Here is a 26,554-nt window from a genome sequence, read left to right on the forward strand (position 1 = left end):
TTCCCCCATATTGTTCTCGTGGTAGTGAATAAGTCTCATGAGATCTGATGGCTTTATAAGGGGAAACCCCTTTCGCTTGGTTCTCATTCTCCCTTCTCTGCTGCCGTGTAAAACATGCCTTTCGTCTTCCATCATGATTGTGAGACCTCCCCAGCCAAGTGGAACTGTGAGTCCATTAAACCTCTTTTTCTTTATAAATTACCCAGTCTCGGGTATGTCTCTATTAGCAGGGTGAAAACAGACTAGTACAGTGGACAAGGGGTTTTACTCTGGAGTGACAGATATCTTTTGGAACTAGATAGGGATGGTGGTTGCACAACACTGAATGTGCTAAATGCCACTAAATTGTTCACATTAATGGTTAATTTTAAGTTATGTGAATTGAGCTTCAATAAGTTATTTTTAAAAAATAAAAAACATACTGCCTTGGAAAGAACCTTGATAAGTACAAAATTTTACTGCTGAAGACAGCCTGCTGAATCAGTTGATTCACATGCCTTGTTTCTGTAGGTAAGGAAATTAAATTCCCTAAAAGTGATATAATTTGCCCATGGTCTTTCCCAAAGTCAAGAGCACAGCAAATGTCTTCCAGTTGCTTGCTTTGCCTTCCTTGTCTGTCAGCCTTTATATTAGGAGGAAACATAATTGAGCTTTTTTTCTTTTTAAATCCATCTGCAAATGCCTTTTTCTCTTGGAGAAAGTGCAGAGGAGAATTTTTAAACCTCCTCTTCAGGCTCAAGAATACAAATTCACCATGCATTTCATTGGTACATCTGGGACCCAGTGAGACAATGACTAACTCATGTAAACAACCGTAATTTTTCACTGCCATCTCTTGTTTACCTGATAGAGACGCACGAGTAATCCTCCTTGATTGAGAAAAAAAAAATCTAATTATCTCCATTTGGTTTTAGAATGTCTTGTCATCCAGATAATGTCAAGGCATTTACTTCAAACAAACAAATTAAATAAAGCCAGTCTGCAATGCTCTTAATCTACCTTCCCTCCCCCAGAGTCCTTCTCTGTTTTTTCCTCTCTCGTGTTCTGCATCTCCTATCCCCATCCTGAAATCCAGCAAGCTGTAGTGACAGACCTTAAGAGTATCAAAGGCTTCCTTTCCAAATGATATTCCCTTCCCTGGATTTTCTTTCCCTTTTCCATTTCTCTGTCTGGTTATTCAAACATATACAGGAATATGGATTTTACTAAGTCCTTTAATTACAAAAACATTATAAAATTAAAAATATAATTATATAGCAACATTACTAATATGAAAATATACGGCTTTAATTAAGAAATGTTTTTTTGTCAAACAAGTTTGTTCTTCCATGAGGTAAAATTTAATACCAGTATGATTTAATCAACTGGCAATTCCTTTTGAAAAATATCCTTTTAATGAGTAATTTCTTAAAATCTATTTGAAGGCATCTTCACACCAGATCAGAGGTAATATAAAAAAGCTATTCACATTCTCATCGGAATGGTACTTTTTAATATAGTAACTATGGGATCTCAGAAGATGTACAGCAGAGCCTCCATATGGCACTGAAAAAAGACAAGAAACTAGCTAGTTGGCACTCGCATAGTTATGGATTGAATGTTGGTGCCCCCGCCATTAATATGCTGAAACCTCATCCTCGTTGTGATGATATTTGGAGGTGGGGTCGTTGGGCGTTGGGAGATAATTAGGTCATGAAGGTAGGGTCAGGCCCTCGTGATAGGACTTGTGTCCTTATAAGCAAAGATATGACAGAGATGATTTCTCTCTCCCCCATTTGAGGGTAGGGCAAGAAGGCAGCCATCTGCAAATAAGGAAGGGAGTCCTCATCAAGAACTGGACTGTGCTGGCACCCAGATATCAAATTCCAGCCACCAGAACTGGGAGACAGAAATACAGTGTTGTTTAAGTCACCCAGTTTATGATATTTTTGTTGTAGCAGTCCAAATGAAGACCTGCCTTCTGATAGTTTAAAAAACAACAACGTCTTCTTGGACATTAGTATGCTAAATCTCTAAGAGCCACTAAATCGTGTTTTCATCAGCTGTCCCTGAGAAAATATATTCTGGCCTTATGAAGAACAAAAGAGTAGAAAAGAAAACAAATTTCTTAAAGGAGCAGAAAAGCTCTTTGCATCTTAGTTGTCTTCCCAATAAATAACAAGCCAAATTCTTTTAAGAGCGAAGAGTTGAAGGTTTACCTTTCTTTCTTAATCATTGCCAAATGCATGACATTTCTCAAGCATTCTCTTCACAGAAGATATTCTCTTGCCAGATAATTCTGCAAGACATGCCAGAAGAGAAACATCTGCTTTCCACATTTAGGACCTCCTCAGCTGGTTTTGCAATAGAAACCTCAATCTAAGGTCAAATCATTGTAATAACACAGTCTCCAACACAGTTGATGTGGTTGCAATGTGAAATGAATTGGGAGAAAACAGAAGTGAACCAATGTGGCCTCAAATAAAATGTCAAATTTCCACAAGCAAAATCCTACTAAAAAGAAACTAGGAACAATTTGAGTAGCTGAAAATAATCCACAAACATTCTGCTTTGCTCTGCTACAACTGACAAGGTCTACGGAAAGAATGATTTCTGCCCTGCATGACAACAAAGAAAGCCATTTCCAATTCAGTCTGTAAGAAAAAAGGAAACAAACAACTTCAGCAAATATTTATCGAGTACCACATTAGTTTGTGAGGGCTGCCAAACAATACCACAGACCAGACGGCTTAAACAACAGAAAATTATTTTCTCACAGTTCCAGAGGCTGGAAGTCTGAGATCTAGGTTTTGGCAGGATTGGTTTCTTCTGAGATCTCTCTCTCTCTCTCTTTGGCTTGTAGATGGCAGTCTTCTTTCTATGTTTTCCCATGGTCTTCCTTCTGTGTATGTCTGTCCTAATCTCTAATTATAAGGAAACAACGCATACTGGATTAGTGCCCACTCTACTAGCCTCATTTTAACTTAATTATTTATGTAAAGACCCTATCTCCAAACTCAGTCATATTCTGAGGTACTGGGGCGTTAAGGACCTCAACACATGAATTTGGGGGACACAATTCAGCCTACAATAAATACATATGAGGTGTCAGGCACTGTGTGCAAACCGACTAGCATTGAAAATCAAAGGAAGTTCTTAATTGTTTCATTTTTTTTTCTACAGAAACACAAATCTGAAAGAAATGAAGAACCATCTTTGCCTTAGGATGTGGCGAATGGAGCTTTGGAACTGATTCATATTCAAAAGAAGGATCTCCTGCCCTAGCAACACAGCAAGACCCCATTTCTACAAAATAGAAAAAAAAAAAAGCCAAGTGTGGTGGTGAGTGCCTGTAGTCCCAGCTACTCGGGAGGCTGACATGGGAGGATCGCTTGAGCCTAGGAGATCAAGGCTGCGGTGACCCATGATTGTGCCATTACACTCCAGCCTGGGCGACAGTGTGAGACCTTGTCTCAAAAAGAGAGAAGGTGCTGTCTGCCTGTTGTGAAAGAGACCTTCCATAGATAGCTTATCCAATGAACACTGGTGCTCATGCACATGTGTGTGTAGTGGCGTCTCCAGGTTGGTTAACAGGGTCTCTGCCTCGTGACCAGTCCATTACTAAGTGATGTGGTCACACTTCTGTTGGTTCTTCTTTCAGACACAGCCCCAGGGCCTCATTCTGCCAGCCAAAGTCAGGCTCTGGTTTGCCGCCTCCAACAGTCCCACTCTGTGAGATCCTGGTTAATTTGGTTTGTACTTGGCAAAAAAAAAAAAAAAAAACCTACAAAAAAACTACAAAAAAAGTGCCAAGAATGTCTCCTTTCTTTAGGAAATACAATATACTTTCTTAGTGAAAATGAGTTATCTTCTAATTTGCTATTCAGAAGGGACATAATGGTTTTGCACACTCACAGCTTCTCTTTCTAGTCTTTCTGGAAACCTAAGATGCTAAATGTTCTTGGCTCTCAACTGAGTCCTTTCTATCTTTAGGCACCATTCAATGTCCATAGCTTTTTCATCGGACAACTCTCATTTTACATCCTCTCAGTGTATTACTATAATTTTTAATTCTATACAGAGGATCTCACTCATTTCTCAACTATCCGTTGTCCCAACAATGATTTTTACTTGGATAAAGTATATAACATTTTCCTTTGATCAAGTATATCAGAATATCATGGTGTGTTTAAGTGTTAAGACACTGAGGACAGCACCACTCAGGAAAAAGTGAGGTGTCTATGGAGCCAGCCTTGCAGAGTTAATCTGCTCTTAACTAGTGGTGGCCATAGACTAAAGTCTCCATGCACAAGGCAAGCCAAGCTCTACTTCTGAAGTCTGAGACCTAAGCTCTGCATAGCTAGAAGATTTCATGAAACAGAAACAAGCCACTGACCTGCCCATAGTAGGTGGTTCTGTATAAATGAGAACAGGAACAGAATTCAGGTGACATGATACCAGAATTGAGGACTAGACCAGCAGACCAGCAGGGAGGGATGTTGTATTAGTCCATTCTCATGCTACTATAAAGAACTGACCAAGGCTGAGTAATTTCTAAAGGAAAGAGGTTTAATTGACTCACAGTTCTGCATTGCTGGGGAAGCCTCAAGAAACTTAAAATCATTGCGGAAAGGGAAGCAAAATACGTCCTTCTTCACATAATGGCAGGAAGAAGTGCTGAGCAAAAGGGAAAAAGCCCCTTATGAAACCATCAGATATCCTGAGAACTCACTCACTATCATGAGAACAGCATGGAGGTAACCACCCCAATGATTCAATTACCTCCCACCAGGTCCCTCCTACTATGATTTAAGATGAGATTTGGGTGGGGACACAGCCAAACTATCCAAGCACAGAGTACAGGAAATACCACTCTGGAATATAGAAATCATTGAACTAAGCAGTGGAAGCTAGTACATGGAAACATGAGTTGTTTAGGCAACTCAGACACAATGTCATGAGGAAAGCAAAGGCAGGGAGAGCTGTGGCTGGCACGGAAGACACTGGGAAGACAGAAGGTTTCATAGGATTAGTTTGGCCCTGTTGAAAAGTCGTGGAGATCCAGGGAGAGACGGCTGGAGAAGGAAACTTAAACGTTGAAAAGAAAAAAGAAGAAAGCTAGATTAGAGTAAGGTAAGGCCCTAAAGGATGAGAAGGGAGACTAAGAAGTGATCACAAGCTTCTCGATTAAGGAAAGGGCTGTCAGCCCAGGATTTCCCAACGTGCCTGGGAGCGATGTCTTCCAAGATAAAGATTTCACCTGCAGAACTAGTCTTCAGTGTCCCGAAGGACCTATTCTCAAAGAACTCAACAATATCACTTCCATTCTGCCCTCTGTGTATCTGCAGCTAAGATTTCTCCACACTGTTTCCATCCTCAGGTTTTTCCTACCAATTCAACTTGCTAACAGAGCACCCAAGTTTCTCATTCCTTCTATTTAATCTGTCTCTTTTTATCCAGATAAATGCTTGTACTATCTAGGTAATAGCCACAAATGCCATTTCAAGCCTTAGTAAAACATTGTATTTATGTCCCCCTATTCAGTTTCAAACTTATTTGGTTCTCATTCTCTGGGGACTAATTTATATAGAGATACCTTTAATGACAAAACTTTCCAAATTATTTTCTGATTCATTCTTTTTGACTAAGAATTATCAGTTATTTCTTATGTCTCATTTCTTCTTCCTATCACCCCTGTTCATTTTCACAGTAACAGGCTTTGCACTTTTATCTGAGTCTTTTTTTAAAAATTCCTCTCTCCAGCTTCTCTACTTTTAGCCTTCTAAATCAAGTTAATGAATTGTCTGCTATCCCAGGCCCTCTGACACCTGATCCCTGAATAGAAGCCTGTTGTTCTTGCATCTTACACAATGATTCACTGCAGTGATATCTCTCTGAGCCTGGGATTTCATGATACTGAAAACACAGAACGAGCTTTATCAATGGCAGCCATATTTCATCTACACATGGAAGCTGTTCACCTACCTCAGGGGAAGGTTTCAGAAACAGATGGTCTGCTTTGGAGACTACACACGCTCAGAATTTCTTATTTGGAATCACATTTTACATGAATAAAAAATACAGCAAATCATCTAAAGCTCTAAAAATGTATGCAGAGACCTCTATAAATACCAGACATGTTGTTTGCAGCACAATTTATTATCTGGCCATAGTATGTGGGTACATTATTAGGTACCAATTTAACACTATGTAACCTCTCTTGACACAGAGCAACCCAAAAAGAAAACTTCAAAATGTGCAACAGCAATAAATATCAAGCTTTGTCATCTAAAATGTATAAATATAAAATATCAGTCATTTCTGGAAACATCTTAAGAAAATCCGGCAACCACATGTCCATGAGTAGGTGTCTGATGTTGATGGTGCTTACATTCAGAACATATCACCTCAGATCCAACACAATTATTTTTATGTCTTTTACCAACACATGTTTGCATATCTAGGAAAGAAAAAATTGGTTTTACCATATGTTTGATTTCACCATAATGTTTACCATATGATTTTCTTTAGGGAGTATAGATTTCCTAATTTTAAATTGTTCCTGATTTTTAAAATATTTCCAATCAGAACAAATACAATCACATTTATTCATTTTCAACAACAACAACAAAAATATTTACAGGGGTTGCCAAATGATTTTCATTTTAAGTAAATTCTAACTTCAATATAACGTTCTCTGATGTTATAGCCACAGAACCTCAAAGAAAATTAGAAAAAAAAAAGGCGTAGTCAAATGTTTCTTTTGGACTATGCAAAGGTAATCAAGAAGTATGATTGTAGTTTCCATCCAATTGCTATGAAAAAACTAATTTGGCCATATCAAGCAGAAAGAGTTCATGCAACATTTTAAATGTCATTTTCTATGATAATTGCTTACTTATTTGGACTCTGAAGAAAACTTTTAAATATCATACATATATATAAGTGGAAAGGTAACTTTGTGCACCATTAATTCTGCTACAGAAATATTGATGTTTCCTTGTAAATACAATGATTTTGAGAATAAATCAGAAATTAAGTATACAGATAGATTAATTTTCTGAGATAAAACTCCAAACTAAGCAGTATAGTATTTTATCTTATATTAGACTGCTACTATTTATTTAAAAACAGGTTGGGGGGCCAGTGAACAAGAAATATCTGGAAAAATAACTAATATGATGTACTCACACTGAACAGCCTGGGCTCCTTGGTGTGTGGATGAAAGCCCTTTTTTTTACAAGCAGAAACCTCAAGCATGCCAGCATTGGTGAGCCTGAAGATGCCAGTGCTAAATTTCAGAGTAAAAACAAGGGAGAAAAATTAAGGATCATTTGGGCATTCCAGGTGCTTTATCTGAACAGCACACACATACATATTCCTCAGATGGGATTGAGAAATCACAAACTAGGAATTCCATAGTGATTTTTTTTTTTAAACCAATGACTGGCCCAGAGGAGAGAAACCCAGGAGGAGGCAATGCTGCTGCTAAGAGCCTGCAGGACCGTTAAGGGGACAAGGCAAATAAGCTATTGTGTGTGACCCCAGAGGAAAGGCCAAAGCCCCACCAGAGAGTCTCATGAGAGGAAATTACAAGTGGCAGACATTACGAATTCCTCTAATAATGTTAATACAGATTATAGCAATAGCAAATATGTATCGAGTGCCTGCTGTGGTACCAGGCACTATGCTAAGCACTGTACATAAACTATTATCTAATTTCATCTTTACATCCATCCCTGATGGGCAGGTATCAGGGATGAAGAGGCAGAGGCTCACAGTGGTCAAGTATCCTGCCTAACACACCACTTGAGGGGTGGAGCCAGGATTTCAATATGTTTGTTTGATTCCCATACTCATAACCACTCTACAATAATCATTGTCCCCCAAAGCTAGAAAGGTTTTTTTCTCAGCTAAGGCTAGAACATTTCTTATGGTAGAATATGATACAGTCGAAATAAGTCCTAAAAAGGCTAACTGGGATAGCATCTTTCTTAAATGTTATTCACCTCAAGGTCACGCTAACTGAAGAAAGAAAATCAGTAATTCTGCCACTGAAAGGACCTTAAACTGCAGAGCTATAGGTCTATGGCAGCTGACTACTACCCATCTCTTTTTCCCGAGGGCGTTGTGTGCTTGCCAATCCAAGTACCACAACCTGGTGTCTGGACACACAGGAACCCAGCAGCCCTGGGCAAAGCCTTCTTTGGTCTCCCCTGAAGAGTTACACTTACTCTTTATGCTTTGGTGAGCAAACAATGGCAATGGCCTCTGGCAACATGAGTTGATAGGAACAGTGAGTGTGAAGATCGACGCTGGATAAAAATGCAGTTTGAGTGGGATGTGTCTATAAATAGAAAATAAGATAATCTTACTAGGATAGCTGTCTTAGCCAAGGCCATAGCCTATTTTAATAGAAAACTGTTTTTTTTTTATTTTTTGCCATCATTAATCAAATAAGGATTTTTAAAAAGGTTTTGCTGACATAATCCTTCCCTTAATGCCTATTATTTGCTATTTTGGAATAATTACGACTTTGAGAAGAGGCTCCTAGAAGTCTTAGTGTACTTTCTTCTTTTTGGGAAAGAAAGAGCTGGAAATTAATTTGCTAGAGGCTTTAAACAGATTCTCATATAATTATCACAACTAATTTATGAGATACTTATTTTATTATCTCAATTTTACATACAAGGATCCCAAAACTAAGGGGGTTACATAACGTGCCTGTGGTCACACAGCTGGTAAGGAGCAGAGCTGTGATTGGAAACCCTGGGCACAAGATACATATATACAACTTTATGAACATTAAAAGAAAGTTTTCACTAAATAGACCACATGTTACTGTGCATCCTTTTGTGGACTGCCATTTCCTATAAACGGGAGAATGGGAGACTCCAAGTTGTTGAAGGTATTTGGGACTAATCTTGCATAGCAACTAAATACATGGGGAGAAAAAAAGGAGGATTATAAATTAAAAGAAATCTGCCAAGTTTCTGGCTACATACAAATGTGTTTATGCATGGCCAATAGGAGGTTCATACTTGAATATAAAAAATAAATGCATACCTAGTTATTTTAAAAATTCATATTAAACCCTAATTACTCTTGAAAAAAAGAATGTGACTATTTTAATCATGAAACAAAGATTCTTGGCACCACTGTCTAGGTCCTGACTCCGTTACTCACTAGCTATATGACACTGAAGATTTCTTAACCTTCTCTTGCCCATTTCGTCATCTGTAAAACTGGGATAATATTTTCTGCATGGGATTGTTATGAAGATCAAATAGGACAGTCCATTAAAATTCTTGGAACAGTGCTTAGCACATAGAAATAAAAGTCATTAGCTGTTGTTATTGCTGTTGTTATGTTAATGACTTTATTAACTAAAACGCACAGAGCCATAGTCGCAGCTAAATTCTTTTACACAAAACTATATTCTCTTAAAGAAATGTAAGATTTTAAAATTATTTTTAGGTCAGGCATACTGCTTCATGCCTGTAATCCCAACACTTTGGGTGGCCAAGGTGAGAGGATCAGTTGAGCCCACGAGTTCAAGACCAGCTTGGACAACATGGGTAGACTCCATCTCTCCAAAACAAACAAAAAAAGAAGTTTTTTAAATTAGCTAGGCATGGTGGCATGTGCCTGTAGTCTCAACTACTTGAGGGGGCTGAGGTGAGAGGAGCGCTTGAGCCAGGGAGGTTGAGGCTGCAGTGAGCTGTGATCACTCTACTGCACTCCAGCCTGGACAACAGAGCAAGACCCTGTCTTGAAAAACCAAAAAGGCAAGACAACATTTTTTTCTGCTTTAATAGAATGAAGGTAAAATCAGATGATGATTTACAGAAAGGTACATGTTCTGCAAGGAAAAAATAACACTTGGTATACAAAAACTTAGATCAACAAAGGAATGGAAATTATCCTAACTTTTAAAATGCAAATCTTCAGTAGGGGGTATGAGTGGGAGTATCTGACAGCCTGTTATCTTACAAGGAATACCTTCTCTTTGTAAAATAGAGCCTTCTATGTCTGCATGAGAAATTAAAAATTGTTCAAAGAAACTATAGTGCTGTGGAGGCAGCAAGCAGGTTATTAAACAGACAAATCACTCTGCTTGTCAATTTATTTCCACACGGAATGCACACCACATGACCTGAGTCCTTCATTTGTACCAAAAGGAATTATGACTATTCCAATTAGGACAGTTTTCCCATGGGAGAATGAGGCTCCCATTCCCTTACTCTACGGAAATGAAAATGATGATGATGATGATAACAATGGCAGCAGATGCCATTTATTGCAACTGTATAATGTGAACTAATCACTTTCCATGAGTCATATCATTGAATTATCACAGCAACAAGATAAGTGCTATTATTATCCCCATTTTGCAGATGAGGAAACTGAGGTAAGCAGGAAAGTGAGTAACTTGCTGATGCTCATAAAACTAGTTAAACCAAACGTCTAATGTCAAATACATGTTTGTCTATGTTTCAGACCTTTCTTTCCTATGACTAATTTGTATTTGAAAAAAGCCAGCTCTGGAATTTGTTGTTATTATTATACTTAATAAAAACCATCATAAAAAGTCATTACGATCACTGTGGTTTAGAAATGTAACATTTTTGTATTTTCATCCAACCACAATAATTTGATAAGGTGAAATGAGTTTAACAAAAAGTCCTAGAATTCAAGAATTATGCTAAACTTATTAAACAACTTACCTTCATAATTGCATACATTATGTCCACGGTAGGTCATAAGGGAAAAATTTTTGTTTCTAATTTGGAAAATGTTTTGTTAGATAAACTAACATTGACTTGTCAATGTAAATGCATAATTTAATGGACTGTCATTTTTGCTAGAATTTGTTTTGCTTTAAAATGCATTCTTGTTACAGAAATCATGTTAAGCTAAATAAGGCATTCTTTTTACAGAAATCATGTTAAGCTAAATAATATAGCAATTTCCAGGCAAACTGTAATGCATATTACTTACTGTTTAGTAACGCAAATAGACATATGAAGAGTTTTACAAACGCTTCATTATAAATAATTTCTTGCATTTAAGAGGCAGTTTATACTTTTCAAAGAGCTTTCACACCTGGTATCTTGTTTCCTGTTCACAGAAATCCAGTGAGGACAGAAGGTATTCATTAGCCTCACTCAGTCAATGAGGGAATCTGGAAACGAGGCTAGAAGTCCTAACTGATAGCACATAGTAATTTACAGGAAGAGTTGGGACTATAGTCTCCTGTACCCTTCAGAACTGCATAATAGCAAATGCTTAGGAAGTGTGTGTGTGTGTGTGTGTGTGTGTGTGTGCGCGCTGCCCCTCCCCAGTGCTTCTCTATAAAGCAAGTAAAATACAAAATGATCATGTATCATTCCTCAAGGACACTTGGAGGTCCCCAGAATGTGTCTTGGAAATTTTCTTGGCCAGTATCCTATCTCAGTGGGATGCCTTATCCTAACCTGCTATGGTTTGAATGGTGGAGTCTCCACCAATATTCATGATGAAACTTAATCCTCAATGCAACAGTATTAAGAAGTGTGGTCTTTGGGAGGTGATTAATCATGAGGGCTCCACTCTAGTGAATGGTATTAAGACCCTTGTGAAAGGGCTCAAGGTTGAAGGGAGTGCTGTCTTGCCCTTCTGCCTTCCACCCTGTGAGGACACAGCAACAAGGTGCCATTCGTGTTTAGTGAAGCTCGTGGAAGCTGAGAGCAGCCCTCACTAGACACCAATGCTGGTGCCTTGATCTTGGACTTCCCAGTCTCCAAGACCAGACAAAATAATTTCTGTTCTTTTTAAATAACCCTGTATCAGGCATTCTGTTATAGCAGCAAAAACACACCAAGACATTATCCTAGATCCAGCTTATGTAAGACTGAAAGGAAAAAATTTCCCTCGGCTGGATTGCACTATGGCTAGAAAGGATAGATTATTATCACCAATTATAACAGTTAGAATTTTCTGAGTCCCTCGAAAAATGTGCTATGAAATTCACCAATAGTATCTCATTTAATATGAAACATCCTGCGAAGTCAATTATTATGATCTCCACTTTGTGGATGATAAAACTGATGCTCAGATTGCTTAATTAAGTTGCCAATGCTCCTACAGTGAATTCTTACCAGAGCCAAGATTTAACCTCATGTCTATTTGCTTTGCTCCTATGATGGCCTGGTGGGTATTGGAATTCAATGCTTTGGGCCCTATCCTCTTGCCTTACTCTGTGGCTGTTTGTACAGTGATCCATACATCGTTTGCCTATCTGAGGGGTGTCGGGGAGTGTAGCTGATATATACAAACACATGTTTAAAAGAAACATTTTCAGATATTTTCTTAAAATAATCTAATTTAGACCCACACTAACAGCTGTCTAGCCAAATCAGTTAACAATTTGGCTAAGCCTTCACTAGGCTATGTAAAATCATCTAAAACAAATCACTGATTTCCAAGTGTTACTCTCTTTCTTTCTATGTCTTTTAACTTCAGATGATACAAAAAAGCATAAGATATACGTTCTCCAAATCCAGATTTGACAGATTTAGGCACAATCTAAGACTGAAAAATATGCTGTAATATGATGACCTTTTTTTTAAATATCTGTTATTCTTTTCTCTTTGCTTGAGAGCCACTACTTAAATGATAACCTTTATTATATTTGAAAAAATTAAAAAGAAGAAGCTATTTAAATGAAGCTAAACTTTTTTTCAAGGAGGAAAATAGCACGCCACACAAAAATAAACTGAAACCCAAAAGGTCAAACGTACATGGATCCATCCTAGAGTGAGGAGATCATGTTGATCCTGAACATTGAATAATTCCTCTACATTCTCCACGTCACAATAGTCTGGTCCCGCAGACTGCTTTGGCACAATTACATGGGTAATAGTAAATTCATTATGTGTCTAAAAAACAAGTAGCAGAAAGAATGACATGCATCTCACAGAAAAAAAAAATAACCGAACAAGAAGTGCAATGTTTAAGACTAAAGAGTCCCCCAGCAGTGGGGTGTGTCCAGGTACAGGGACCACTTACATCATCCCTCCCTGTACCTGGACACACAACGCTTCCCAATTCAAAAACAAAGTCCCAACAGTAAAAATGGATTCTTTGCCAAAAGTTTGAGAATCAGTTGTTTGTAGCTTGAAACCCACTTTCACAATAGAAAACATAACAGAAATAGGAATTTGCATTCCAGGCTGGTCTGTGGAAGTTTAGTTAATAAATGATGTCTTGATATATCTATAATGGAAAAACTGAACAAAACAAGGACAGATTTATTTGGAGGGGGAGATACTAGTTAAATAATTCTGTGGTGCTACCAAAAGGCATTTCTTAGGGTTGTGAAGGTTGATGGTTTTGTTTCTATTTTACTAATTATATTTAATGGCACTTCAAGACTTAAGACATTCTTAGAATGTTGGGAGGACTTATTAGGATCTTCTGTAATAAGATAATGTTTTGGGTTTGCAATCAGATAAAGAGAAGGGAAAAGCAAATTACCCCCCTTAGGCAAAAGATAAGAGTTGAGAGGAAGAGGCTTGTGAAGTGCCATGGGATCCTCAAGGAAGAGATGTTTGTGCAATGAGAGGTTATCTTCCCCCAGGCAGGCTGGCCTTTCTCCCGTCCAGAGGACCATCCTCTCTCCAGCCTTAGGGCTTTCCTGCACACTACCCACTGCTCCTTTCCCCTGATTTCAACTCTTCCCTCCATCTAACCTCCTCCTTTATGTATTCTTCAGGCCTAGCTCAAATATCACTTCTTAGGGAAGCCCTTCTCGACCCCTCAGACAAGGTTAGATTTCCCAGTTACACACTCCCATGATGCCCTACACTTGCACAAACAGCACTCAGCCCCACTTACTATTAGTCATCTGTCTGGGTCTCCACAGCATCGTAAGCATCGTGAGGCAGGGACTGTGGCTGTTGCAGGACACCAAATGCTAATAACCAGCACAGTGCTTGGCACATTTAGATACTCAGTAAATGTTTGTGTGACAACGGAGTGAATGAATCACAAATGAATCAATCAATCAATCTGAATACAACAGGATATGGGGGTGAATGCTTCAATAGCACACTGTCCCCTTAAGTGCAACAGAGGCGACTATAGATGCCCATTCTCCTGTGCTTGCCACCAATGGCTTCCTCTCTCCGGGAAAGTAATGACAAAACACTGGAATGCAGCAGGAGATTGTGTACTGAATACAACGTATTATTATTCAATAAAGCAGAGGTTCCTAAGCTAAATTTTGAGGACTGAAAATATACCTGGACCCAGATATATAAACTGGTACTCAAAACAGACTATGAAAGGACACGTCCAAAGAAACGTTATCTTTGTTGTAGATAGGAAATTGAATGCATCTCCTCTCTTTCCTCTCCTTCTATTATGACATTGTCTTTCATCACATACTTATGATGACATCTTCCATAATTAAATATGTCCTGTGCTTATAAGCTTTTGTTTAAACTACTGCCTTAAACTAAAGGAAACAACAAAATCCTAGTTTTATTCCACGTGTATCTGAAAAAGAACAGCAAAATAATACATGCCACAGATAAAGTTAATTATATGAATGTATGTGAAACTAACAATTGCAATGAAAATTTGATTTGGCAACCAGATAGATTTGGAAATCTGAAGACCTATATTTCGTACCATTTTTCTAATCAAAGATTTAATTTATAGGTTGATTCTTTAGGACAAGTTTTTATAGTGTCTCTGAAATTTTACAATCTATTTTCTAGAAGGATCATTCCATTAGTAATGACAGTAGTTTTATAAAGTTAATCTGTGTAATGTTAATTTCATAATATTGACAACTCTTAGCATGGTTTTATTCTGTTCCACTTATCAGAAGAAATCTAGTACTATTAAAAGTATCCTATGCAGATATATATATATTTACATACATAAAAAGATCATACCAGTTTTCCACAGAGTATTCCACAGGTTTCTATTCCTCTCACTGTATTGGATTCTGCCAGCTGCAGAAATTTGTGGCAAAGATCTTTTGGCAAAACTACACATCGCAGTCCTTCAACCACTAAATCTAAGAAACAAAAAAGGGAGAAAAGGCTAAAAAACAAACTATATGTCCCATCTTTCAAAATTGTTATTGGCAAGCAGTTGCAGTTGGACATAAATTTCAAAAATAAAAGTATCAGGTGTTCCACTTTCCATATTTTATTTTAAAACTCTTAGAAGTAAACATTAACTAGAAGTAAAATTAAATTATGTATATAAATTATTTTATAAGCAAAATTGGAAGGTACAAGCACTTTTACATGTTTGTGCCTTGGGTCAACTATTTACATGTTATGTTATCTTTTGACATGAAGCAAATATAGGGTTAAATGCATAGGCTGCATAGAATGCATCTCATATCCTATAAGACATAGATAAATATTGTGTTTATCATGTTACTTATATCTTTATGAAAGTTGGTGATCAGTAAGTAAAAGCACAACGTTTTGGTAAACAATTAGCAGTAAAGTAACTTTAAAAATGGTTGCCTATTATCACTCATTTCAAATAAATGGGAACACAAATTCTATCTGACAGTGTCTGCAAAGAAGAATTCTGTATTTTGGAAACTTGCCAGCACTGATCTGGCAGTACTGAGCAGCACTAATTCTTGCAGAAACACACGGTCCATTTGGAGGTTAATTATCTATGTGTATGAGATTCTCTCAGTCCAAGGATGATGCTAAACTTACTGAGTATAAACATTTATTGCTGAGCAAAGGTCTGGATAAACAATTTTCTCAACACCTTTTCTCTCCAGAAAGATGGATGTATTTACGATGTATGTATTTCTTAGTTAAAATACATAGAAGACAAAAGTACTTGAAATTCTTCTCATTTAAAATCTCCATTCAATGATAAAATACTTCCCATTTATTATAGAGTCTCTGCTCTACCGGGGGCATCATATTTCCTGAATTTTAAGGTTATATATAGTAAAAGCCAGAGAGTATTGAAAGGTTAGTTCTGTCATTCATACCATATTACGCAGGGGGCCTACTACAATTAATAATGAAATGAGAAGGACCCTCCCAGATGCTATAGAAATATGGTTCCATCCGATGAGCCTCAGTGTCTCACGTGGGTGCATTTCATCACTTACTCTGAACAGCACTTAGAGTAGCAGCTGGCGTTAAGGCCCTGTTTACAGGAGGAGAGTGGCTAGCATAATTGGTTGCATCACTTTTATTAGGTTGATCTGCAAATACATTCAGCAAGGAATTGTTCTGGTGTGTGGAAAAGCAGGACAAAGCACTCCCATCAATCTGCTCTGACAGCCCTGGGGTTTGCTGACTTCGCATTTGACCTCGGGCTAATTCTTGCTTCTTGAGTTGATCTTCGAAAAACAGAAACTGCTCCGATTCTAGCTGCTGCTGGCGCATCTGAGCAATCCGCTTCCTTTCTGCCTCTATCAACCTCTGATGTTCCAGTTTTTTGAGAATTTCAGCTTTATATTTGTTCTAAAAAGTGTGGCAGCCAGAAGAGAAGGTTAGTTTCCAAGGAAAAACTTTGAACTGGAATTAGACATTTTCAGTCTTCAAGCAGACAGAGAAAAAGGCTAGATACTGTGATACGCCCACAGGGACACTCAGGGAACAGTCAGAGAAATACAGAACATCAGGGCAAAAGCCCCTTGATCTGATTAAGATAGCAGTTCTAAATCCACTGATATTTTACCAGAGACAGGCCATGACAATCAGGATCCCTTCATTCCGTTATGCTTTTAAATACTGGAAAATCAATGTCAAGGTTGTTTGCTCAGTCAGACCAACAAGACCATATGAAACAAAATATCTCACCCCTACCGCACTTATAATATAGTGGCCACTAGTCACATGTGGTTATTTGAACTTGATTAAAATTAAACAAAGTTAGAAATTCAGTACCTCAGGCACACTAGTCACATTTAAGTACCCAGTAGCCACATGTGGCTAGTGGATGCCATATTGGAAAGTGTCAAACAGAACACTTGCATCATCGCAGGGAGTTCTATTGAACAGTGCTGCCCTAGAACCTTTGCATTTGACTCTAGAACTCACACTCTGCTGGAAATTTATGGACAAGAAGGAATCACTAAAAAAGGGTTATTAAAATGTGTTCCAACCTTCTCTGTCACCACTAACTGAGAGTTTTGCTAAAAATGAGGAGTCCCAAGCTCTCCAGTTCTAACAAAATATCCAGGCTTATTAGGTCAGATAATATGAAATATTAATGAGCCTGTCAGGTGATTTTGATAGAAACTACATTTGGGAGCTACCGTAAGATGGCGGTACCATGGGGGACACAGCTTACAGTGGCACATTCAGGTGCATACAAATCACCCTGGGGCTAATTGCAAATCCTGATTCAGCAGGTCTGGGGTGGGGCCTGAGATTCTGCATGTCTAACAAGCTTCCAAATGATGCTAATGCTGGCTGAAGCAAGGGCTCACAGACATGGCTGTTCATCTCTCCTAGGCTCAGTCCTGCTATTCTAAACCCACAGAGATTCCTACATGGGACACTACTGTCGGCTATGAAGTGACTGGTATCAAAGGCAGAACATGCAACAGCTGCACAGCCTGTTCCTCCCAGGAAGATCATGAAGAGGAAGATCATACACATTGCTGACTGTGGAAAGGAGACTTGAACTCGGCTTTCATCTCCCTTGCTGTTGTTGCTTTGTCTTACCCTCTAAGATAATTTCTATCTTTCATATTTCAAGTCACATTATTAATATACACACTTGAGGGACATTTCCAATTTCAACATTCCCTCTACCACTTCGTTAAAACTCTCCACTCAAGCCAGCCTTCCACCTATGCACAAAGAAACTCAAAAAGCTCCATGAGCATTCTCAGAGCTGATGAGATTGAACTGAAGTGAGAGTCAGTGAAGGTGGTAGCCTCTAAAGCAAATAAAACACAAACAAAAAAGCAAAATAACATTTATAATGATGCTATGTTGAACTGAGTATCCCATACACTCATTGGCCAATTTCTTCTTCCAATGCCTTTCTGCCTCTCAGACAATATCATAATGTTCACTCTTTATTAATAACAATCCAGAAGCCAACACTTTTGGGTGATATGATTACATTTCAACCACAAAGTTAGCTGTTATTCTATCTCAGTGCAATACTGACTGTAACATTCTAAGAATCAAATTCACATTTCTAAGGCCTAATCATTAGGCACATCAAAAACCATATACTGCTCTCCCTACCTCCTACTGGCTGTTCATCTGGCAAAAGAGCAGCCATCTGGCTCAAGGTTATATTGGCAAGAGTTAATCAAAAAGTTCTACTTAAATCGCTGCAGGAAATCTGTTTTCTAACACATTGCTTTGTTAGATATTGTAAGGAAATAGAAATACCACATTGTTGGTACAACTGCTTAACCTGGATATCAGCATAAATTTTTTATTGGTTTCACATCACTGCATCTTTAATTTTTAATGTAAATGCACAAAACATTTGAAAAACTCATCACATAAAAATGAAATTCAAAAAACACTTATACATAAAATAGTCATGAAATAAATGTACCAACTGAACTTACTTTGCTTTGCAAATATTCTTGGTATTCTATGTTATATTTCTTTAAAAGGTCGTTTTTCAATTCATCTGTCCTTGGAAATGCAATCTCCTTCAGTTTCTTTTAAAAATATATATACATATTGATTAGTGGGATTTTCAATACACTCTTTCAGATCATCAGGTGAGAAAGAAAAACAGCTCGTAGGTATATTGCAAATAAAGTCATGGGTAACCAAAGATGATGGCAGAAAAATAAATCTCTCTGTTTTATGGGTCCAAAATATAACTTTCCAGCAGGAAACAAACACTATTATCCCTTTTGTAAGACCTTTATTGGCCCCACTGATTAGATAAGCATTTTGTTATAGCCCAATGCTATAAAATGTAAATAGCTAGAACTTTGTGGCTACCTTTGTGGTACCCCATTTTTAGGCAGTGAGTTTGAGATCAATGACTTGTTCTATAGTACATAAATCATGTAGCATCAGAATTAGAAGGGATGTGAGAGAATATATGGTGGGTAGGGATTTCTAGATATGCTAGACTGTAAAAAGAACAGCTGGGGCACTTTTTATAAAAATACAGACCCCCCAAGCCTAATCTGGATCTACTGAATTAACACCTCTAGAGAACGGGTCTGGGAATCTGGATCTCAAACAGCTTCCTCAGAGATTGTTAATGGCAGGAAAATCTGGGAATTCTTATATAGTCCAACTACCTCTTCTTTTTTAGAGTTGAGGATATAAAGGCCTGGAGAGACTGAGAGTCCTGTTCGGTATTATGCAACCAGCTAGCGGCTCATTTAGGACCAGAACTCAAGTTTCCTGACTCTAGCTCTTTCACCAAATTTCTATTCTCTTAATCCTTCGTTATTCATTTATGTATTTATTCATATATCTATTCAATAAGCATAAACAAGGGAAATGTATATGGTTTTGGAGAATTTTTCTCCTACAAAAACAATAAGCATAACCCTAAATTATAGTACAAGAGTCACCGTGACAGCCTGGCACCTTTGGTTTCCAAACAGACTCTCTGAGGTTGAATGAACAAGAGAATCGAGGGGAAATGTTACACAAAGATGTGATAATAAACGATACTTCAGGTAAGTGACTGTAGACATTAAAAAAGTTGGCTGGGCGCGGTGGCTCATGCCTGTAATCCTAACACTTTGGGAGGCAGAGGCAGGCAGATCACTTGAGGTCAGGAGTTCGAGACCAGCGTGGCCAATATGGTGAAACCCCATCATCTCTGTTAAAAATACAAAAATTAGCTGGGCATGGTAGCAGGTGCCTGTAATCCCAGCTACTCAGGAGGCTGAGGCAGGAGAACTGCTTGAACCCAGGAGGCAGAGGTTGCAGTGAGCAGAGATTGCGCCACTTCACTCCAGCCTAGGTGACAGAGCAAGACTCTGATTCAAAATAAATAAATAAATAAATAAAGTAGATGACCATTTGACAAAATCTGCATTTTGCTTATGCATCCTCAGGTCTGAAAAGACTCATAGAAAAGCCTTTATTTCATTATTTGGTAAAGTGTTTTTCAAAAATTATTTAAAATTTCATGCTACAATTGGCTTTGTGTACATGATTTTATCTTCCTTCATATAAGACCAATACAAACTATTAAAGACAAATAAATGGGAGACATTGTAAATGTTTATATAAAAGAATATATTCGCAGCTAGACATAACCAAAATTATAGATATAGCAATTATTGGTGATAAACGAATCATTAAAAAATTGATGATAAATTGCAGCACTCTTTTTCCTTGATAGTATTTTAGTCTACCACCTCCTGCTTCCCCCACAACACTTTATAATTCCAGTTCTGTAAGATGTAAATAGCTAGAACTTTGTGGCTGTCTTACTAACTAACACTAATTTTCAAATAGTATTGAGTTCAGGGCTGTATCAAATAATCAAAAGCAGCCAAAATGACCGTCTGAAAGAAGTTCGGAGAAATATACAACATTCTCTTAATCTCTGGGGAGATTATTGTAAAATAATTCCTTCTTCACACCATTAGGTAACGTTTTTCTTTCTTTCTTTTCCCCCAGCATCAATTAGACAAACCACACTGGCTCAGTGATGATCATTAAATGTATAAGAAAAAATCGAAACATCATAGTTAATGGAATGGATTTCTTGCGCTCAAACTCTCAAGAGAAAGAGAAAGGGGAGGAAGGGGAAGGGTGAATCAATAATGGATACTTATGGAGCATTTGATTCCACGGTGGAGAAGAAAACCCACAATACCTTCATAATATCCTGCTTTTCAGGTACTGCACATTGCTGGTAATCTCGATGGTTAGGAAGCTTTTCTACAAACAAGCTAAGAAAGAGAAAACATGTCCTTAGCATTATGTGACAGCAAAAGCTCAATAATGGTTTATAATAAGGGAATGAGGATCCTTTTTCAAAACTGACATGTTTAATAACTTATTCATTTACCTTCAGTCTTGCCATCTGCCTTTTCACTAAAGTCTGGCATGAGTATCATTTTGGTATTAACGGTTAAGCTCAACAAACTAAGCACCATAGCTAACAAGGCTAAGGTCAGGGTACTCTCTAAACAGATCAAGTAACCTTGATCTTTCTCAGGTACTGCATGCTTAACCCCTAAAGAGCACCATCTTACTTTTGCGTACTGCTGGCAACAGAGAGAATCACATAAAAATATCAGAGCATAAAAAGAGTGATGTAAATCCCTTCTCACTCTTGAAAAAAACTCAAACGACCACTGATGAATCAGCAGCGCCATCGTGTATCAAAAAACTCTTAACCGAAAACTCATAACTAAGAAAAGTGACAACCAGAATCCCTAGTGAATTAGGAGTTGCTAATTAGGAATTCATTATTTTTTGTCACCGTTTGAGGAACAAGAGACAGCAGCAGTGAAAGAAAATTCCTACAGCAAACCAGGTGCATCGCTTCCAGGTAAAGTGAAGAAACTGCTACCATGAAGGCAGGGAATTCTCTGTTTTATGCACTGATGTATCCTCAGCCTGAAGAATAGCATCCAGCTCATAATAAGTGCTCAATACATATTTGCAAAATGAATGAATAACCCTTCCTTGATAAATCATAGAGCTGTAAATGCTATTTCTGATCAAATAATATGCCTTATATTTACTGATTCTGTAAATCAAATCAAACACACATATACTCATCATTTAATTTCATCTGATGACAAGGCTATAGGTTAGACAGAAATGTTAGCATAATTCCCATTTTAAATGAGAAAATTAAGCCTTAAAGAAGCTTTAAAAGTTGTTAGCTATCTAAGCCTTTATAAATAGAATAAATTCAAAGACATTTAGAGCAGAGGGGACCTCAGAGATTTTCTCCCATAAATCTTTCATTTGTAGATGAGGAACTAAGGCCCAGGAAGAATAAGTGAATTACAAATTATCATACAACTAATAATACAAGAGAATTCAAGTATTTTGATTACACAGTAATTCTGAGATATAGGGGCCTTTTCCCTTTCACCAGGCTCACAATTCCATAGGAACATATGCAAGACCAGAGCAGAAGGTGAAAAAGAAATATCATTAATTGGTAACTTATTCAGAAACAAAAATTATTGGAAAAGTTTGGCTATCAATGGTGGAGAATAACTTCTAATTTCATATTTATTACTTAACTTTCTAAAAACAAGTGATTTTCCCAGGTAGGGTGAAGGTTGCCAACCATTCTCTAAATTTTCAAGTTCAGTAACTTGAATAAAATGCAGATCTCAATTTTGCATACCATGTAAACTGCCTTTAATTTTGCCCTCAGTAGAATCACGGAAGGCAATTTTTAAAATATTGTATCTTTCAACTTCTTAAATGTTCTCAGGCTAAGTCCCTGACTAAGCTAGTGAAATTATATGTGAAATAAGCTAGGCACAGAAACACAAATACTGCAAGATCTCACTTATAACGTAGAAGGAATCTAAAATAGTTGAATTCACAGCGAGGCAGAGAGTAGCATGGTAGCTATCAGAGTTCCAGCGGTTGAGGATGGGGGTGAGATGTTGGTCAAAGGACACAAAATTTCAGTTAGACAGGAGGAGTAAGTTCAGGAGGTCCAGTGTATACGATGATTATACTTAATAACAATGTATTGCATAATTACACAGCTTGGGTCTGGCACAGTAGCTCATGCCTATAACCCCAGGACTTTGGGAGGCCAAAGCAGGAGGATCACTTGCATCCAGGAGTTGGAGATCAGCCTGGGCAACATAGTAAGATCCCGTCTCTACAAAAATAAAAAATTAGCTGAGCATGGTGACACATGCCTGTAGTCCCAGCTACTCGGGAGGCTGAGGTGGGAGGATCACTTGAGCCAGGGAGCTCGAGGCTGCAGTGAGCTATGATTGTGCCACTGCACTCAGCCTGTGCAACAGGGAGACCCTGTCTCAATAAAAGGTCTGTGAGGTAATAAATATGTTAATTGGCTTGACTTGGTCATTCTACAATATAAGCATATATGTATCAAAACATGTTGCATACCACAAATATATATAATTTTTGTCAACTTAAATAAAATTAATAAATAATAAGCTAGCAAAAGTAATCGACATGTGACTTTCAATTAAAATTAAAAAATAGAAGGTTCATCTTAGAAGATATAATTATTGATAACAGGACATAAGTTATCAACTAGTAAGTTATCAGATTTATAGTAAGGAAAGACGGAGTCCCATTTCTGTTAACTCTTAAACTAGGATATGTCACTGACAAATATCTATCTAATAGGAAACATGATACTTTGACATGGCTGTTTTGATGTAGCCACTTTTACTCAACATTTTGACAGCTCTTTTGTACATAGTGTTCTTAATAGCCTAATAAAATGTTTTTTAAAAAGAAATAAGTGCTATATGAAACTTGAATGAGTTTCCTGAACCTATCCCTGAACCTGAATCAGATCTTTCCTGGGTCTCCCAACTTGTCCCCTAGACTCAACCCACCAAATCAAATTTTTTAAATGTTGATGGCATGTTCTAGGTGCTGTAAATGGAGCTGCACTGCAGTTCCTGCTCCCATAAAGCTTCCATTTCTGTTGGGGAAAATCGCATGAAAAAATAAATTATATTTATGAAGAGTGAAACATGCATTAAATAGATTACTGTGCTGGCCTTGGGGAGGAAATCTGATAACCCTGAGCCTCCTGCCCTCCCTGACCCTAAGCCTCAGAGATGGTGTTGGGATGCCTGTGAGTACATTAGTTGGTAATTTAAAAACTTGAACATTTAATGCTCCTAGAGACTGTGCAATTGGTCTGAATATGAAAACATTACTGATACCCAAACTGCCACATCAAAATAACTATGTAAATATTTTTCCAATTTTCTCACTTCAGAGGCCTTTAAAACACTTACGTTATAAATTTATTATAAAGAACGAAGGCATTTTCCAAATTTCCTTCTTCCAAATACACAGACGCCATCCTCTCCATCTCTACTCCAGACCTAAAGTAACGTCGTGGAGTGATGTCTTCACTGATGGTGATATTACAACCAAGCTTGCTTAGGGCACGGACTCGCTCTTCTGGGCTTAGGGAAACATCTGTATGGTCAGGCATAGCAGCTAACTTTTTCTGCAAAGCAAAATTTAAATCTCTGATTAATTGGTGATTATAGTAAGAAAAGGATATGACTAATAATATGGACGTATTTTCTGTATGAGGAACCTAACACCATTACCTAAGGATATCTTTTCATAAGTTAATGATATAACCAAAGTAAAGCATTTTTGCTTAAACACATGGTTTATACAACAAAAAGACAAACCTCCAGGGTAAGCATACAGTTTTATTGGAGTGGGATCTCACTTTAGGTTTCAGGGTATGCAAATGTTTCAGGTCATTTTAGGTAAAATATCATTGCTCCTCATATCCCTGTGCATGCTTCTATCTGGGATCATGTGAAGCAGGTCATAAGATGAATTCCTGCCATTGCAGGGTTCATGTCAGTCTACTCTGAAGGGTCTCCAAGGAGGTAACTTGGATTCAAGTTACTATAAAGATTCAATTCTATTCCAGAATAAGTGTTGTTTAGTAAGAAGTTTACAGGGCCTCTCTGCATCTTCATTGAGTTAAAAAAAAAAAACCAAAAACCCACAGGTAAGTCCTGGAGAAGCCTTTTCAAGCATAAGAATGCCCCTCCCATTTTTTTTAACATAAAAAGAATCTCAGACCTCCATATAATAGTAATTACACTGTTAAATTAGTCCTTGACTAAGAAAATAATGATATGTTACTAAGAAATGTCAGTGATGGTAATTTGAATTTTATTAATAAAAACAGCATCTATACACTTTTGGTAAAGCATAGAACATATACAATTCAGAATAATTATTCAATAAAAAGTCGGTGCTTCAGAAAGGAAATTTTCTCTGTTAAGTGCCACATAGCAAGTATCTTAGGCTCTGCTAGCCATACGGTTTCCGTTGCAACTTGAATTCAGCTCTCAGCATGAAAGTCACCATAAACAATATGGAAAAAAATGACCCTGGCCGTCCCCCAAATTTTTATTTATAAAAACAAGTGGGTGGTTTGGCCCTTAGACCATAGTTTGCTGACCCCTACTTTAGATCAGCATGTTTCAAAGCATGGTCCATGTACTGGCAGCATCAGCATCAACTGGGAGTTTCTTACAAATGCAAATTCCTAACAGGTCTCACCTCAGACCTACAGTCAGCATCTCTGGAGTTAGGCTGGAGAATCAATGTTTTAATCCATCTTTCCAGAGGTGCTTATGCATGCACAGTTTGAGAAGCAAGGCTTTAGACCAACCCCTTCTACCATTGCTGGATGCTCCCAGAACGGAGTTAGCCTAGAGCAAATTTAGCTTCTCAAGGCCTCCTTGGTCAGTTAAGGGTAGGTTGCAAGTCTGACTACTGTGTGGGTGGAGCACTTCATTCAAGTCTGTAGAAAGCTATAAAAGAAGTCAAGGTAAGCATACTTTTAGTCTGGCCATGAATTACCGAGCCAACCTTCAGGGGCAGGGTATAGTGAATTAGATATCTGGAGTTCTTCCAATGCCATCTGGTCTACTTTGGTGGTAATTTTATAGCCAATAAAACCCCAGAGATCTGAAATGATTCTTGGTCCTAAAGGTTTAATATGTAACCAGAGACCCATAAACTTGTGTCTCAAGGCTTCATTAAGTAAGAACCATACCATGTCCCTTGTACGTTTTATTATGTGGCTTCCCCACATCAGAGACAGAAATTGGAGTTTCTGAACTTTGAGCCTCAGGCTTCAGTATATAGTCTTTTCCAATTGAGATGTCTCAAATCCTACAGCAATCCATCCACTTTTCCCTAACCACACTCACCTATAGAACTCAACAGCACCAAAAGAAAATATTGTCATTTGACCACAGATGATTGCTTCAATGACATCAGAAAAATGACTAGAAAAAAAACCTATGAAAATCAGAATGTTCTCCAAAGGGGGTTCCAGCCTTTCATATGTATAAAAGTAATGTGTTCATATTTTACTACTATATAGTCCACACTGAGTTATAATTATTTCTGTACAAGTGTGTCTGATCCCTTATGAACTCCTTGGGGTTTTAAAAGGGATCATTTTCCATTTATCTCTGTTCCCTAGAATGTAGCATATTCCCTGCCACATAAGTGATAATTAATAAGTATATCAAATGAAAGAGAGAAAGAAGTGAGAGAAGGAAGCAACAAGAGATTATAATTAGTTTTTTTCCCTGAAAATGAAAATTAGATGGATTTTTCCTCTTCTGAATGGTCCTATCCTTCCCAAATTGAAAACTGATTTCAAAGATAAGCTGGAAAATAACCTAAAGTCTTCATCAATCTATAATATTTCATTTGCATGCAGGCTTCTTGGATGAAAACACAAATTTCCCAGATAAAAAGCCTTTGTGTTCATTTTTACAGTGACGTATACAATAAAATTTTAATTACTGTTATATAATGTTCTAGAAAAACACAGAAGACATCTCATAAGGATGACTCCTTCCTCTGAAGAGGTGGAAATG

At 37.6% G+C, this 26,554-nt stretch overlaps 1 protein-coding gene across 4 annotated transcripts in view; it reads right to left on the bottom strand.

Moving 5' to 3' along the window:
• Window positions 1–26,554, bottom strand: part of STAMBPL1 (STAM binding protein like 1) — a 96,847-nt gene that overhangs the window by 45,648 nt on the left and 24,645 nt on the right. For 2 of the 4 annotated variants that reach the window (XM_030809293.1, XM_030809291.1), the window contains 9 exons: window positions 23,915–24,132; window positions 20,800–20,875; window positions 18,563–18,658; window positions 16,127–16,484; window positions 14,925–15,049; window positions 12,762–12,899; window positions 8,214–8,326; window positions 7,171–7,270; window positions 6,120–6,439 (listed from right to left, as the gene is read on the bottom strand). In XM_030809293.1, coding sequence (XP_030665153.1) covers window positions 6,383–6,439; window positions 7,171–7,270; window positions 8,214–8,326; window positions 12,762–12,899; window positions 14,925–15,049; window positions 16,127–16,484; window positions 18,563–18,658; window positions 20,800–20,875; window positions 23,915–24,132 — 1,281 coding nt within the window. In that variant the 3' untranslated portion in view covers window positions 6,120–6,382. Of the gene's footprint in view, window positions 1–6,119; window positions 6,440–7,170; window positions 7,271–8,213; window positions 8,327–10,980; window positions 11,101–12,761; window positions 12,900–14,924; window positions 15,050–16,126; window positions 16,485–18,562; window positions 18,659–20,799; window positions 20,876–23,914; window positions 24,133–26,554 lie in introns of those variants that run through there. The other 2 variants (XM_030809290.1, XR_004029304.1) reach the window with 2 other exon arrangements.

This window comes from Nomascus leucogenys, chromosome 3 (assembly GCF_006542625.1).
Source record: "Nomascus leucogenys isolate Asia chromosome 3, Asia_NLE_v1, whole genome shotgun sequence".
Classification (NCBI taxonomy): domain Eukaryota; kingdom Metazoa; phylum Chordata; class Mammalia; order Primates; family Hylobatidae; genus Nomascus; species Nomascus leucogenys.